Raw genomic sequence first — 15589 nt, 5'->3', positions numbered from 1 at the left:
ACTTAGAGCAAAGGCTTAGAAACCCAAACTTATAGAAATCATGGTTTGGTGGGGAGCTTTTGCAGAAAACTCATTCCCTAAAAGCCTCTGTGAGTGTGGCTGCTGCGAGTCTCATAAGAAGGGAGAGCAGCTGCGGCTCCACTGCCTCCGAGAACTCAGTGGGGTCAGCTCTGCTCGGCTGCACAGGCAGGAAAGTACACTTGGTCTTTCTCCTCTTCCTTAATTCTGCCATTCCCCCTCCTTTTCTCATCTCTTTTTTTTTTTAAAAAAAAAAAAGAAAAATCATAATGTCAATATTATCTTTTCAGTAGATAATACATTCATATGATTGAAAATTCCAAAGGTACAAAGGATGAAGTCTCCTCCGCCTCCCACCTACCCCTCTCCCCAGAGGGCACGGAGATTACTAGTTCTCAGGTGTCCTTCCAGAGAGGCAGCAAGCATCACCAGCAACTCTGTACAAATCACTCCCGCCCGCATCACGAATGGCGAGGTACCCCCCACACTGATCCACAACCACACATTTTCAAAGTCCTCATTATTTTAACAGCTGCTTAGGAGTTTATTGTATGACTATACCATAATTTATTTAACCAATTTTGTCATTTATCATTATCTTATTTTATGGTTTCTGGTTTAATTCTTAGATTTTTCAAAAAAAAATTTCTCGTGGTTCCTTTGAGTTCCTTTAGGGTTTAATTTTTATTTAAACTTTTGATCCACATACAATTTTAAAGTATGAGGTATGAATCTGAATTTATTTTTTCCCAGAATGTCTACCCAGTTGTTCCAGGACATTTATTGGAAAGTCTGTCTGTCCTCGCTGGCTGAAATGCCACCTTCGCTCTAGTATACACTCCAGAGTTCGTGCCCATCGCAGTACTTCCTCCATGCCGGGGGTTCAGGCACCAGCCCCATGGTCTTTCTTTTTCTTTAGGCACCAGATGGACTTGACTGCAGGTCCCTGGGTTGCAGACACTGAAATTTGCAGATTGAGGTAGGAGGGCAACAGCAAAAGGTTTGGATGTTAAGGTCAGAAAGTGTCTAGCTCTCTCCAAAGAACCCTTCTCATCTAAAATGGCTTTGCTCCCATACCTCCTCTCAAAAGAAAAACAAAAAGAGAACAAAGAAGTTTGTTTCCTCATTTAGAAATCTGACATTTGTCCAGCCTCCAGGGACCCCTGTCCTCCAACGCTGTGCACTCTGCGCTCCTCTCCCGAGTGCCTTCCCTGTGGGTGCAGGAGCCCGGATGGCCTGGAAGGGGCCTTTGATGGCCCTGGTGGAAATGCGTCCCTCACAGGCTCCCTGGGCTCCAAGCCGAGTACTTGACGGGTCGCCTGTAAATTGGTCTTTATCTTAAAGACATTACACCCGACCCTAAACAAACACATTAACAGCCACTGAGAGACCTAACTAACTTCAGCCAATAAATAACCCCCCAGGAGAGCTTATGCAGAAGAGGTTCCTCCCTGGGGCCCCTGAGGGTGACCCTTGAGTTCCTGCTCCCTCAGCCCGCAGGCTGCTCCCCAGGCTGGACTGGACTATAAGGGCCTGCCCTGCCTGCCTGCTCTCACTTTCCCCACAATAACTCAGCATGCTCAATACACACCTATTGCAAATACAAAACAAGAGAGTCAACTCTTTGGAAGGAACAGCTAATAGCTCCAGACTATCAGAAGGAATGTTTTCCTGGAGTTAGTGATTACCCTATATATCAGAGGTTTTTTTTTTTTTTTTTTTAATTTCAGCCCATACAATGTCCATGTCCTGCCCATCCCCCCGAGTCAGAGCCTCAAGTGTGTCCATTCACCAGACAGTGTGCCTGGCACTCACCATGTATTCATACCTCCATCCCCTCCCCCCACCCCCCACCTCCCCGAGTCAGCACCCTCAGGCATGACCATTCTCCAGACTGTGCGCAATGCACTCATCATGTAGGCATACACCCACCCCCTCCCCCCACCCCCCATCTCAATCTGATATATAATTGGTACCCTTCCCCGATGTGCATTTAGGTGATGATCAGGGAAACCAATTTTCTGGTGAGTACATGTGATGCTTGTTTTTCCATTCTTTGGATACACCACTTAATATAATGGGTTCATATCAGAGGTTTTAAATTTGGTCAAATTAAAATTTATATGAGCTTTGGAGGTTCCCTGAACCCCTGCGATGATTTGCGAAATTTATGCGTAGGCCTACAGGAGGCATTTTTTTCTAAGAGGTGGGAAAGGTGATTCCTTGGTGTTCATCAGAGTTCAATATTAAAAAAAAAATTAAACTAGATATCTATGGATAAAACAACATGATGTCTAGGATTTGCTTCAAAACATTCCAGTTGGAGGGCAGGGAGCAAGTGAGGTGGGTGCAGTTATCGATTAAACAAGATTGGCCATGAGTTGATCATTGTTAAAGTCAGTGATGGGTGCTTGGGAGTTTATTTTTTATAGGATTCTCTCATGAAAGAAGTGAAGGAGGGAGGGAAACTTTGCTGCAGACTACACTGAAAGAACCAGACAGCCCACGGTGCATATCTGCCATTCTCTAGCTCTAGCTCTGTGGGAACAGCAACTGTCCAGTGATTTCCCTGATTAGTGTTGCAAAGCCTGGAAAATGTGTGAGTGCAGAGGCACATCCTCCTCACTCCCACCCCACCCTCCACCCTCAGCATTACCCAGACAGAGGGACCAGAGTCCCAGGCCCTCTTCATTCACCTGCACCCTCTGGGCTACCCTCCTTCATCTCCACCGCAGGCTGCGTCAGGGCAGGGAGGTGGCCATGGAGGCCCTTGGTGCTCCACCCCCACCCCAGGCAGATGGACCCCCCACTCTGCCCCGTCCCCCCCAATTGCCTGATGGAGCTTGTGCAGAAAGGGGCTGGGGCTGCACCATTTAGATGTTCTTGGAGTAGAAATGCACAAATTCCAAGCTCTGTTCCCAAAGCAAATCTCCTGGCCCAGGTGGCTGCATCCCTCTCCTCCCCTCCACCCGGCGCCCTGGGCCGCCAAGCCCAAGGCTTTGAAAACCGGCTTGTGTTTGGGTTGTGAAAGCACCAATGTTTGCAGTGTTTGCCCAGCAGAGAAGGAGCATATTTTCTCCCTTCCAAATCCAAACTCCAAAGATGCTCCATGGATTTTTCTTCAGACTTTCCACAGGAAACATAAATAAGAAAGAAAAATGACTTTAGGTGCTGAGACCTGAGGTGGAATTTCAACCCTGAAGGAACTGCCTGTAACAAACGCTCTCTGTCCTTCAGTGAAGCCTTCGAGAGCCTGGGTCCCCGCTTCCCCCTGAGCAGGCTTCACAGACGAGGAAAGTGGGGAGCTGGAGCAATTCTTGGGCCTGACTCCTGGCCAGGTCTTGGTCCCCATCCAATGAATGGCTGGTGCTTGGGCTCATCAGCTGCTGAGATTCCCTAGCTAACGTTTCCTCTATCTATTATCTTTCTTGATTGTGTCAGAGTGGAACAAACCAGGGCGCTGCAACCCCAGTGGCCCAGCCACACTGCAAGCCAGATGCCAGATCAGAAGTGTGGACGTGGCACCCCATGGAGCCCGAGGCCTTCGGTGGCCTGCTCTGCACTGGTCTCCATCCTGGAAGGACATCCCTGGTCTATGGTCTCTGCCTTCGCAGAGCTTATAATCTGCAGGCAAACTCAACAGAAGAGAGGACAGAAGACAATGTCCAAGTGACATGCATTGGTGATCCAGGGTTCTCAACAACCTCAGTGGACAGAGAATCCGAGAGCCTCCTGCTCACAGGTTGTAGCTACCAGATGATTGCTTCTAGCCGGGGAGTTTGCAAATTATATATTTGCAGACCAGTGAAACCCTACAAAAGGCTCCAAACCCAAGAAATAGAGGCCCATGAAGTCAGTGTGGCCAGTTCTAATGGGGCTAATATATTAATAACATGCCAATTGATTCGCTGTGAGCTATGCTGTGTTTACTCCGGCCATAGATAGGACACTTCAAGCCACCGTTTCTGTCTCTTGACATCTGAAAACCTGTCTTCTTGAGTTTTCCTTTCCTGTAACAGTCCATCTTCAGACAGGCCCAACAAGGCCATTGAGCATCTACACTTTTTAAGAAATGTATTATCAATTCATACAGCCTTTGTGATTAGCCAACTAAGCAAAGTAAGGGACACCATCAGAAGGTGCCTGTGAGAAGTTTAGCCTTCCAGTGAGAGCTTCGCTTTGATGTACCAAATTCTGAGAAAGACCCCGGAAATGATTGCCTTCTTTGCTGAGGTTTATTTATCCTGTTTGTCTGAAGCCAGGGCCAACAATCCAAATGTCTTTCAATGGCTACAAAGCTTTCTCAGCGTTAGACTAATCAGTCCCATCACAGAAAAGTCAACCGAACTGCGGTCCAGCCTGCCGTATCCGGGGGTGGGGCTGGTTCTGGCAGGGGTCACCTGGGAGGCGGTGTTTCCTGGAGGTGTTTCTGAGGGGAGAGGCACTAGCTGAGGCTGGCTCTGAGCAGAGACAGGAGGCACACAGGTCTGGGCCCGAAGAGCTAGCCAGGCTCTTCCCTTCAATTGCTGTGCAACCTGATGTGTTCGTTTACATGTTTCCTGACATGCAAAAGTGCACAATACTAGCACCTACCTTACACAGTGCTTGCAAGGCCTAAGCGTGACAAAATATAGGAAGAACTTAGTGCAGTCAGCACTCAGCAAGTGGAAGCTCTCCTAATTATGGTAGAAAGACTGAGGAGGATGAAGGGGGAGGTGTGGGGGGGTGGCGCCGTGGGAGGGGGTGGGAGACAGCAGCCCCTCACCCTGCTGCGTCTCCGGTAGCCTGCGACAACACAGCTCTCAGTCCAGACACACTGCTCAGATGTTTGTTAAGAAACCGTCCATAAAAGTCGTTGGAAACTTTACGTTTGCAGCACAGTCTCTGCACACCGCCGAGCTCTGGCTCTCATAGAGGCCTCGTTTACTTCCCCAGGCAGTGCCCTGGGCTGCCCCCAGGCCCTCCCTCTCCAGCCCAACAGGGTCCCCCACTGGGGCCAGGCCTGGCCTCCTTCCCTCCCCTGGCTCTGAGTGATTTTCTGACCTGCCTTTTCCAAATGTAAAATCTTTAAATGAGGCCACTGAAGCTGGAGAGCAAAGGTGGGACACAAGGCGGTATTTCCTAAGTGCAGAGGTCCCTGGGTGATTTTAGGGGAAACATGGATGCCAGTTTTTCATTTTAATAGTTATAAATATTTAATGTATTTATTTTAATAAGTATTGGAGGAAAAGGTAGAATATCAATCTTATGATATAGAGTTTTCATTTCAAGTAAACTTTAGTAAAGTATAATAAAAGAGAATGGGAAAGTTGAGGGAAGGAAACTATCAAATCAGTAAGCGCCTAGGAGGTCCTCAGGCCTGGCAGATAGACCCAGGAGCACCGTGCACATGATCTCAACCTCACCTAAGGCTGCCTGCACGTGGCAGTCTGATGGATTCAGTTCTGATATGGATAGGGCGGTCCTGCCCTGGGCTGGCCAGAGAGAGGGCGTGCTCCATGTCCAGAGAGCTCCGGTGACTCGTCCCAGCTCTCTCCATCATGGTGCTGCCTGCCCCCTCCCATCTGCACCCAGCCAGACTGGTTCTCCTAACACACTGCTCCTGTCCTGTCTCTGACTGCTCCAAAGCCCTCTGCAGCTCCCACTGTCTGCAGGAGAGGGCAGCTCCTCAGACGGGTACTCAAGCCCTTCTTATCCACCTTTCCCTTCTGTGCCTGGGGCAGCCTCTCCACCAGCCCCAGTGATGCCTCCCTTTGGTCTCCCCTCTGCTCAGACTGCTCTGCTGATGTGAATTGCACACCAGCTTCCAGCCTGTTCCTGCTCCTCCTCAACCTTCTCCCAGGCCCCCAAACCTCCTCCCTGCAGGTAGGACAGCTAGTACAGCACCATGCTCAAGGTCAGGCTTTGAGTTCTCATCTCAGTACTACTGCTCACCAGCTGTGTGTCCTTGAGCCAATTACTTACCCTCTCTGTTACTCAGTGTCTCATCTGTAATGGAGGGTCATGACAGCAACACCTACCTCCTCCCGGTTTTTTGGGGGAACTGAACGAGATGAGGGGACCAGATGCACAGTAGCAGCAAGTACACTGCGGTGGCTGTGCCTTCCTTAAACTTGGAGTTCAGTTCTTGCCAAGAGCAGCCTTTGGCACTCATTTTCCGGGAAGCAGGTGCTTGATAACTATTTGCTGATTGATTGTGGGTGTACCGTGGTGTGTTTTCTACATACATCCTTTTCATCAGAGGCTCCATGGAGACTGAGAGCAATTTTTCCCTGGGTCTAGCAACCCTGTGGAGACTTGAAGAGCATCTATTCCTGGGCCATGTCACAGCCTTCCCTTCTCTGGGCACAGTTAGGTTTGGTCTCCAGGGCTCTCTGGGGGGCTTTTCTTCTGTCAAGTTTGGCCTAGTAGCTAGAGTCTGCCCAGGAGCGGCCACGGCTAGTGGATGCACACGGACCTTCCCCAGCACAGATGGGTGGAGGACAGAGGACAGTGCCTGGGGACACATAAGGCCATCTGCTCTGAAGCCTGCCTTTGTGGACAGACTAGTCAGAGGCCACTAGCACACGCTTACCGTGCGTCTCCTTGTGCCTGGCACCAGGCTAGGAGCGCCCTGCAAGGTCCAGGCCCTGCCCCTTGGTCCTGGCTGCTTCAGCCCTTGCACAGGTGGCTACAGAGACAGCTCCCGAGCCTGGGGCTGGGGCTGAATCCTCCAGCTAGCAGCCTGTGGCCACCCTGGTGCTGCCTGGAGTGAGCAGGTCCCAGCCGCATTCCCTCCCCCCAGGCCTCAGCCTTTTCTGAAAGAGATGTTGTGTTCCCTTGGCCCTGCCCCCTTGCCACATCCCCTTTCTCCTGCAGAGCTGGGTCCCCCAGGCTGCAGTCCAGCAGTCCCTCTGTGAGCAGACTCCCAGTGACACATGGCTTTGTTAGAAACCTCATTAGCAGAGACAGAAAGGCGAGAGGCAGCTCAGAGAGGCATTCCAGGTGTCAGTTAAGAGGGGCCGCAGGAGAAAAAGTCCATTAAACCGTAACTAAGGTCAGCTCCCAGGAGAATGAAAAATAATAAACTGAGACCTGGGAGAGAGGTGGGAAGGCAACTGGGGAGTTAAGAGGGGAGGGAGGTTGCTCCCTGCTCAGGCCTGGAAGGGAAGGCCCTGGGTCTGGGAAGGGCCATCAACTTCTCTTGCCTGGCTCTGGGAGTCCTGGGGGCAAGGCCCGAGCAGCCTCCACTATGTACACTCCGAGAGGAGGGGGCTGGGCCCCAGGACACGTTCAGCACCACGCAGGAACTCAACAAACACTTGACGAAGGAATGAAGATTTCGCCTAGCCTGCGGGGAGGAGGGCCAGCAATATCTCAGACTGGTTGAGCACTCACTATGCATTAGGTGCTCTGCTAGGCACTATCTGTACGCTCCTAGTATCTCAATGATGTATTATTAGCCCCTTTTAAAGATAAGGAAACATATATACCAGAATGCGTTATTTTGGGACTCCTCAGACTCTTTGAGAATTCACTGGAACTCAACCTACGGATGCTTGGAACTTCTGAATCAGGGACACATTCCTTCATTCCACAATTAGTCATAAAAAGGCTGAATGCGTGTTGGGGCTGAGGCAGCACATTGAAACTCCCTCCTCCTGAAGGGTAATTAGTGTGACCGTCTGGACTTCCCGGTCCTGCCGAGAGCAAGGGGGGCTGCCCGAGTCGGGGACAGGCTCTGTGGCGGTGAGGAGAGGACAGTGGCTGGCCTGTGTGGCCTCCCAGCATTGCTCCATGAGCTCTGTTTGCCTTCGCTGGGCAGAGCCCCACAGGGCCATGTATTTTTGTCATGCCCAACAGGGAATGCACATGATTTATGAAGTTTTTTTAAACCTGAGGCTTCCTCATAAAGGAGCTTTGAGAAGACTGCAGCAAATCCCGTTATGAAAGGCCTTCCTTTCTGCAGATCTGTCAGACAAGGCAAAGCTGACTGCTGCCCTCAAAATAAGGAGCCGTGTGTGCCCCACCCGAGGTCTGGAATGGCCAGAGACCCCAGGAAAATTGCACGTGGATTTGTGCCTTGTTCCCCCATCCCTTCTCAGTCTTCTTGCCTTCCACACCCTCTTAGCCGAAATTTCTACCCCTGAGAAACCGCCCTGAGAGATCGCTGAGTCTCTGACCGCTGAGGCCCCTGCCTTCAAAGGTCCAAGCTTCCTTGGACAAGTCACCTGACCTCACTGAGTCTGTTTTCTCTTCTGCAAAAGGTATTTACTCAGTGCCTTCTCCACCAGTCGGAAAGCTCTCTGAGGACAGTCTCCCTGTGTCTTGTTTATTGTCTCTCGAGCACCCGACAGCATGCACATAGAAGTGGGTACCAAATGGCAAACTGTAGAACTGAATTCTACTGAGTTCGGTGATGAGAAATCAGTAAAATGTGTTTGCAAGCTGCAAACACAGTGCCTGCCCCTCGGTGGGCGTTGTGAAAAGGCGGGTTATACCTGTATTTGAATCTGACACTCCCCTACCAATGCACAATCCCTGGCCCGGACTGTGAAGCGGGGGTCCCAGGGTTCCACCAGTCCCCTCCCGGCCTGACAGGGGCTTCAGAGGACCTCTGTCAGTCTCCCTCCCAGGTGCCCCCTCCCCCAACTCGGGTGGCTGGGCCTCTTCATGTCCGGGCAGCAGCCCCCGCGGCCCCTCTGGGGCGGTGGGCGTCCCTGTGTCGGCATGGCTAGGCTGGGCCCCTCTCCAGGGAGGGGGCTGAGGGGTGTGAAGTACTGGTGTGTGTGACTTTGTTTATTTTCTCTGAAGGATCCTGCCTGAGCCCTGCTATAAAAATAACCTGCCTGGAAACCTCATCTCTGAGGGGGAGAAAGAAGCTTTTGTATCCAGGGAAGCCGCTCCAACGGCCTCCCTGTACCTTCGCCTCAGCCCATGCAGCAAGGAGGAGCCAGCTAAGGTGACGAGGGGCCAGGGCCCAAGTGAGAGGGTGCAGGGAGGCGCGGGGCGGGGAGGGCAGCTCAGCAGCCCCTCTCCCTGGGCACGGCAGAGGCCTCTCACTTGCCCGCTCAACCCGGGAAGATCCAAAGGAGGGACTGAGGGAGAGAAGAGGAAATTAACGAGAGGTAAAAACGCAGCTACACCGGATGTGCCAGGGGACAGAGGAAGAAGTTCGGCAGAGAGGCGGGAGGGCGGAAGGAGACTGAAGTCAAAGGGGAAAGAAAACCAAGAGACGTGCACTCGGAGAGACGTGGAGCTGGAGGGGTCAGAGAGACTGTAGCCATGTTTGTGGATGTAGCTAAGGATGTGGCCCAATTCCTGGGACCCCTGCTGTGTCCCCATCACAAGAGAGAGGGCAGGGCAGGGGCAGGATGGGCCAGCCACTCACCAGGTTCCTGCGCTGCTGCACCGCCCAGCGCCCGCTCTGGCTCAGGCTGTGGCAGGAAAGACAAAGGTTCCCAAGCACCCACCGTGGCCAGGCCCCACTCGGGCTTCTCGAGATATTCCTTCCCAGGAGCCAGGCCCGAGGGCAAGGAGGGAAGCTGCACTGGCCCTGGATGCAGGAGGCCTGGATTCCAGCCCTAGTTCTCCCACTCTTTAGCTGGGTGGTCTTGTACAAACCACTTAGAGTCTTCCAGCCTGATTCTCTTATCCGTAAACCATAAATAATGAACCCCCCTGTCTACTGCCTGGGGCTGTTGAGCAGATCATGGAAGAGTATCTGAACGGGCTCTCTACATTGCGCAGGGCCAGCGAGACGAGGGAGCGACGGTTCCTTCAGACACATTGCGCTGGGCGCTGGCTGTGGGCTGGTGCTGACCTAGAAGTCATCAGGGTCTTGGTGACCAGCGCTGCCCCTGCCGCCAGCAGGCTGCAGGGCAGTCTCTCTCTGCTGCAGCAAGGAGATCAAAGAGAAGCCCCGAGAATCACCATTTGGGGAGGGCTAGGTTCCAACATTAACCAAGTAGGTGAAATCTCCCATAGTTTTTCATCCTAAACGTTGGGATTGATCCATATAGAATCAGAGGTTGGTAGGGCATGTGCCGGTGAAGATGCCCTTGAGACTTCTGTCTAGGAGAGAAGGTTTATGCCCCCTGGGATAGTGGGCCAGCAGAGGATGGCATGTTATCTCCCTTGGCCTTGGAGCTAGTGTTGTTTGAGTGACAACAATCAAAGGGGAGAATAGAACTGGGGTCTAGGATGCCTCAAGGCAACTTTGGGAGGCAGAAATCAAAATGTTGAGAGACTATAGAAGGAGCTTTGCTTTGAGGATGCATACACAGGCAGCACAGCTGTCTGCTGAAGTGGGGAGAGGGCAGGGGAGCTGCAGAAGCCATGAGCAAAAGCAGGCTATTGGCATTGAAGGGCCTACAGGACTCAGAGCAGCCTGAGGCTGAGAAGAGGCCCAAGAGAGAAAGAAACAGGGAGAGGGCTGCAAGGCATGGCTGCTATGAAATAGCAGTAAGCTCGGAGAGGCTGGGACTGTACCCCAGATGGCCCTCAGCCATGCATTTGAAAACTGGTTCATGGTGTGTGCTTAGGATACTACTACTAATAGTTCATAAAAATGGTAGCACTGTGTGTCAGGCATGGCTCTAAACACTTTGCATGCATCATCCATTCGGCCCTGTGAATGTCCTCTGCAGATGACATTGTGACCACCTTCCCCAGCATCTGTTACACTCCACCCCCGTTGTGCAGCAAACTTGCAATTTGGGTAGGGCTGACTCTAATCCCAGCTCCAAGGGTAGGCCCTGGTTGATCTGGGTCAATCATACTAATCCCATCACCCCTGCCAGAGAAATCCCCTCAGGTTTGTCCAAACGAAGTGGAGGGCAAAACTTGGTTTAATGATGATGGAAGAAAAGACCCCTCTTTCCATCTTGTGCTAGACTAGTCTGTGCAGATGTGAGGCCTGGAATTGATGATAGCCATCTTAGCATCACAGGTGAGCCATACTGAGAATGAACCAACATATCAGGAAGGCAATGCCAAGAGAATCACAGAGAACAAGCTGAAGCCCTGATCAAACCATTCCTGAAACCCCCATGACCTTCAGATGTTCAGCTTTGTGAATTAATAAAGTCCATTTTTGTTTAAGATAGGTGAGTTGGACTTTTTTGGGTAACTTGCCATTGAAAGTCCCCAAATTGATGCAGAATACAAGGCCCAGGGAAGTTAAATAACTTGTCTAAGGTCAAGTATATAGTAAGTGATGGAGCTGGGATTCAGATCAAGGCAACATGAATCCCCAGAACCCATGCTCTTATGACAGTATCAACAAAACCAGCATTGGTTGCATACTGCTCATATACGCTATGCTTAATCATTTTTCATGTTATCTTACTGTATCTTCACAATAGCCTTTGGAGGTAGAAACTGCTATTATCTCTGTAGATGAGGGAGCTGAGGCTTAAACTGGTAAAGTAACATGCTTGTCATTACAGAGCTCTTAGGCAGTAGAGCAGGATTTGAATCCAGGTCTCTATGTTCAGTCTATATAAGCCCCAGAATGCTGGGCCTTCTCTCCAATCTGATGGGCATAGGCTGCCCAAGAATGACCTGGGACAGTCTGCTCCACACCCTTTGAGGATGAGTTGATTTCCAGTTGTTCAATGCTGGTCAGTCCTATCTCTCCACGGAGACTTTGCCAAGAGGTGAGCATTCAAGGGACGTGGGAGGCTGATTTTAGCCCAATATTAGGAAGAACATTCCTGTTATTCCAGCAGTAGGGCGAGCTGCCTTCGAGTCTGAGCTCTTTGTGGCTGAGAGGCCAGCAGCCCAGGGCTGCAGAGACCACTGGTGCCTGTAGGAGGTGGATACTGAGCTTAATAAATGAAAGCCTGACATCCTATCCTCCTTAAGTCTTCTCCTTTCTAGACCTCAGTTTCCCGATCTGTACAGTGGTTGGAGCAGGTCTAGGTGAGGGCTGAAGTCCCATTCAGCTCTCACATTCTGGAATTCTGAAATTCCTGGAGGCAGGACTCCAGGTCCCAGGGTCTGGCTGAAAGAACAGAGACACGGCTGTTTGGCCAGCTTGTAGAACAGTGGAGCTTATTGAGCTTGTGGTTCTCTGAAACAGAAACAGCCAAACGGCACACGCAGAGAAGATAAATTCGTCTGTGGGTCTGGTGAGAGCCACTGAAAAACATGCAGTGCTTGAGGGCTGTCCAAAGAGAGCCACTTTTCAACCCGTAGGCTGCGACAGTGTGCCCATGTAACAGGAGCGGTGCACTGCGCTTCATTCTGCCACAGCCAGAGGGAAGACGAGGATCTTGCGGGTGACATCCTCATTGACACCATGGGGACCAAGCAGCCCTCCATGGTGGGGGCTCCTTAAAATGGTTCCACTTCCCTTGCAGGCCTGGTTGGGTTGTGTTTGTAAACCAAAGAGAGTAGAAATCTGCCTTGAATTAAACTTAAACCATCATTGTTCGTGCAACCGAAGGTGTTTTCAGGAATATAAAGACCACACTCACAGAGTTATGAGCCCAGAATTAGAGTGAGAAGGACTGGAGTCTCCTCCCTGGATATCTTTGGGTTGGATTGTTGGCCGGGAGGTGGACAAGATGCCCCATTATGAAGCTTCTAATAGCCACTCTGGGACATTCCCTCCACCTTTTGCTCTAATGATGACTAATGTTGATGTAGTGACTATTTTAATGTGCTTTCACATCTTCAATTCCAGTTGACCTTCATTACAATCCACTAACATAACTGGCTAATGTTATGCGCATCTTAAAGAGGAGAAAATGGAGATTGAGAGAGGTAAGCCTAAGCCCCTTGGTTAGCAAACGATGGCTCTGAAGCTTGACCACGAGCCTATTGGCCCCACGTTCTGGTCTCTTTCTCTCTAGCATGCTGCCATACCTTCACCCCACCTTTGGGGCCAGAGAGGGCTGACTTTTCCAGGCTGCTTTTCTTCTAGTTTAGGGACAATGCAGAGCTGTCAGAGCTGGATTCATACCTTTACAAGTGCCATGCTTTGAAAAGATGAGTATTCAAAATAAAAGCAAATCTAATGACAAACTAAGTATAAAGAAGCCCAAAGAAGTTCTAACTTTCACCATGATGATGACATTGATGCTTTAAACAAATCAAACAATGTTTTACATAGAGCCCCTGCCTTCCTGGCATCTTAAGTAGCTTCTAGTCCACCTTTGGACCTTCCAGGCCTGAGCACTCCCCACTGTACAGGCCCCAGGGTAGGATGACAGCCTGGCTGGAGCAGGAGGTGACCGCGGAGGGGAGAGCAGGGCCACCTGAGAGAGGGGTTCCAGGAGTGGGGCCATGAAGCAGGAGGAACCAAGCCTGGCTGGGAACAGCCTAATGTTCTCCCTTGCAAAGGCGGGCAAGGAAATGAGGCCACAGAAATTGAGGCTCCCACAGAGCTGTGAATCATACTCTTCCCAGGCTTGGAAAATGCAATGATGATGACCAGCCTTACCCTCGGGAAGGAGATAGACTCCGAACCCAGAAGGACCCAGGCAAAAAGGGGGAGAAGAATGACATCTTAGGAGTGTCCAGCAGGAGGACTGGGGAAGGAGTTGGAGACTCCCTGGTTCCCTGCTCCCTAGTGGAGTCAGCTACACCCACCAGAACTCCTTAGGGCCAGGGGCTCCTTCATGCATATTCTGGTTCCTTCTAGACTCCACTCTGGGGGTGAAGAGGGTTGGAATTCAACTGGCATATTTCCAGTCTCCCCTGCTCTTTCTGACACCACAGAAGAATCATAGGAAGAACAGGATACAGAAACAGTATCGGCAAGTAGTTGGGAGAATTCTGAGTCCTTTAATAATTAATAATTGCAAATTCATAAGAATTTGCAAAACTCTTTTAACTAATACAAAAACAAACAGTTAATAAATAAGTCTTTCATTCTCTGCCTCTGAAAGAAGTAAAATGTGTGCGTTTGGGGAGCAGCCGGCTTGCAGGCCCTATACTCTGATTCTTCCTACGCAGTCCCTGCTGCCCACCCCATCTCCCTGGCAGTCCTGCCCCTTGTCCCCAAGCCCCTGCCCTTTCAGAAATCCTGTGGCATGAGGGTGGGAAGGACTGGAGACCCCCGGAAGCTGGTGGAGCAGCCTGAGGTCCCTGAGGATCTAGGGATGGAGAGTTCCTTGTGGAAGTTGGAGCAGTGAACAAAGAGGCCTTTGAACCAGGCCTTGGCGACAGCCCTGGAGAGCCAGTGCCTTCGGCCTCTCGGCTGCCCTCACAGCCCTGGGACTGGCTCAGGCAGGTTGCTGGCTCTGGCCTCCTTCCCCCAAAGGGGATTCCTCATGCAGCATTGTGCCCCAAATGCTGCAGTTGCCCAATTCAGCTGAAATTCACCAGGGATGGGGTCATTCCCCTCAAAGTCCTCTCGTTCCTTCTCTTGCCAGAGTAAAGACTTTGGGGTCAGACAGACCTACTTTCAGTGCTAGTTCTACCACTTACTGGTAGAGTGATCCTGAGCAACTGTCGATCTCCCCAAGCGTCAGTTTCCTCATCTGTGAGATGGGAATAATTGGAATATTCACTTCATTGGTTACACAATGCCTGGCACATATTAAGCACACAAGGGACATCAGTATCATGGTTATTATTCCTAATATCCACCCATCTTTCATTTCGTCTTGCTCCCTGGCCCCTGCTGGACTTGATCAAATCCAGCAAGAATGTCTACCAGATGAGAGAGCATCAGTCTGGCCCTGAGCTGAGCTCTTCCTGGATGTGACGGGGTTGGTTTCATGGCCTGGGGCAGGAGTACAGGTCATCTGGGGAACTTTAGGGACTGGGGCAGGGAGGCTGGCCCTGACCTTGGACGACTGAGTGAACGATAATGGCCATGCTTGCCTCACTTACAAAGAACTTGACCCGTGCAGAGTCCTGGAATGTTCAAGAAGTTCACTGGTTTTTAAGTTTTGAGGGGGTTCAAGGGACCTATAAGAAGTGAACTAAATTTAGGAAACATGAACTTCTTTCCCACAAAATGTAGACTTCTACATGTTTTGCATATCATTTCATTGGGCTCCTCTGTGGCTCTTAGGTCTACCCCAACTTGAGCTCTTCTCCCTAATCTCACAGTTCAGAGAGCGAGTCCAGAGGGGTTAAATATTAATAACTTGCCTGAGGTTCTGCAGCTTGCTAGTGGCACAGCTGTGACTTGAAGCCAGACTTTAATCATCCTCTCCTTTCCTTCACTGGAAGGTAATGTCTCCATGCTATGCTTCAGCTGAGGTTGTGTTTACTTCCCTTCCCAGGCACTGGGAAACTCGCCAAGTGCCACCAAGGTGGGCCGCCTGGGGTCCTGAGGAGGTTGTTGAAGAGTTAACTCAGGTGGGTCCAGGGTTGGGTGAAAGGGACTGAAAGGCAAAGCCAAAATCCAAGCTAAGAGCCGAGAGCCACCTGACGTGGTTGGGAAGCATGTGTGTGGCTGTGTGTGTGCCTGCGAGCAGGGCAGCATGTGCAAGGGTGCACGTCCCTCGCTTGTGCGGGCCAGCCTGGGAGAGAGGGGCCGCACACCCCTGGTATGAATGGGCCTCTGTGTCCAAGGCTGTGTGAGCCTGTGTGTGCAGGTCTCATTAACTCACCCTTAGCCACATGTGGA

At 51.0% G+C, this 15589-nt stretch overlaps 1 protein-coding gene across 1 annotated transcript in view; it reads right to left on the bottom strand.

The window, feature by feature from the left end:
• Positions 1 to 678: 678 nt before the first annotated feature.
• Positions 679 to 15589, bottom strand: part of SENP1 (SUMO specific peptidase 1) — a 76286-nt gene continuing 61375 nt past the window's right edge. The window contains exon 18 of the mRNA XM_045555075.1: positions 679 to 978. Within this exon, the coding sequence (XP_045411031.1) occupies positions 934 to 978 (45 nt within the window). The 3' untranslated portion in view covers positions 679 to 933. The remainder of the gene's footprint in view (positions 979 to 15589) is intronic.

This window comes from Lemur catta, chromosome 6 (genome assembly GCF_020740605.2).
Source record: "Lemur catta isolate mLemCat1 chromosome 6, mLemCat1.pri, whole genome shotgun sequence".
NCBI classification, from domain to species: domain Eukaryota; kingdom Metazoa; phylum Chordata; class Mammalia; order Primates; family Lemuridae; genus Lemur; species Lemur catta.
This window is presented reverse-complemented; position numbering and strand designations above follow the sequence as displayed.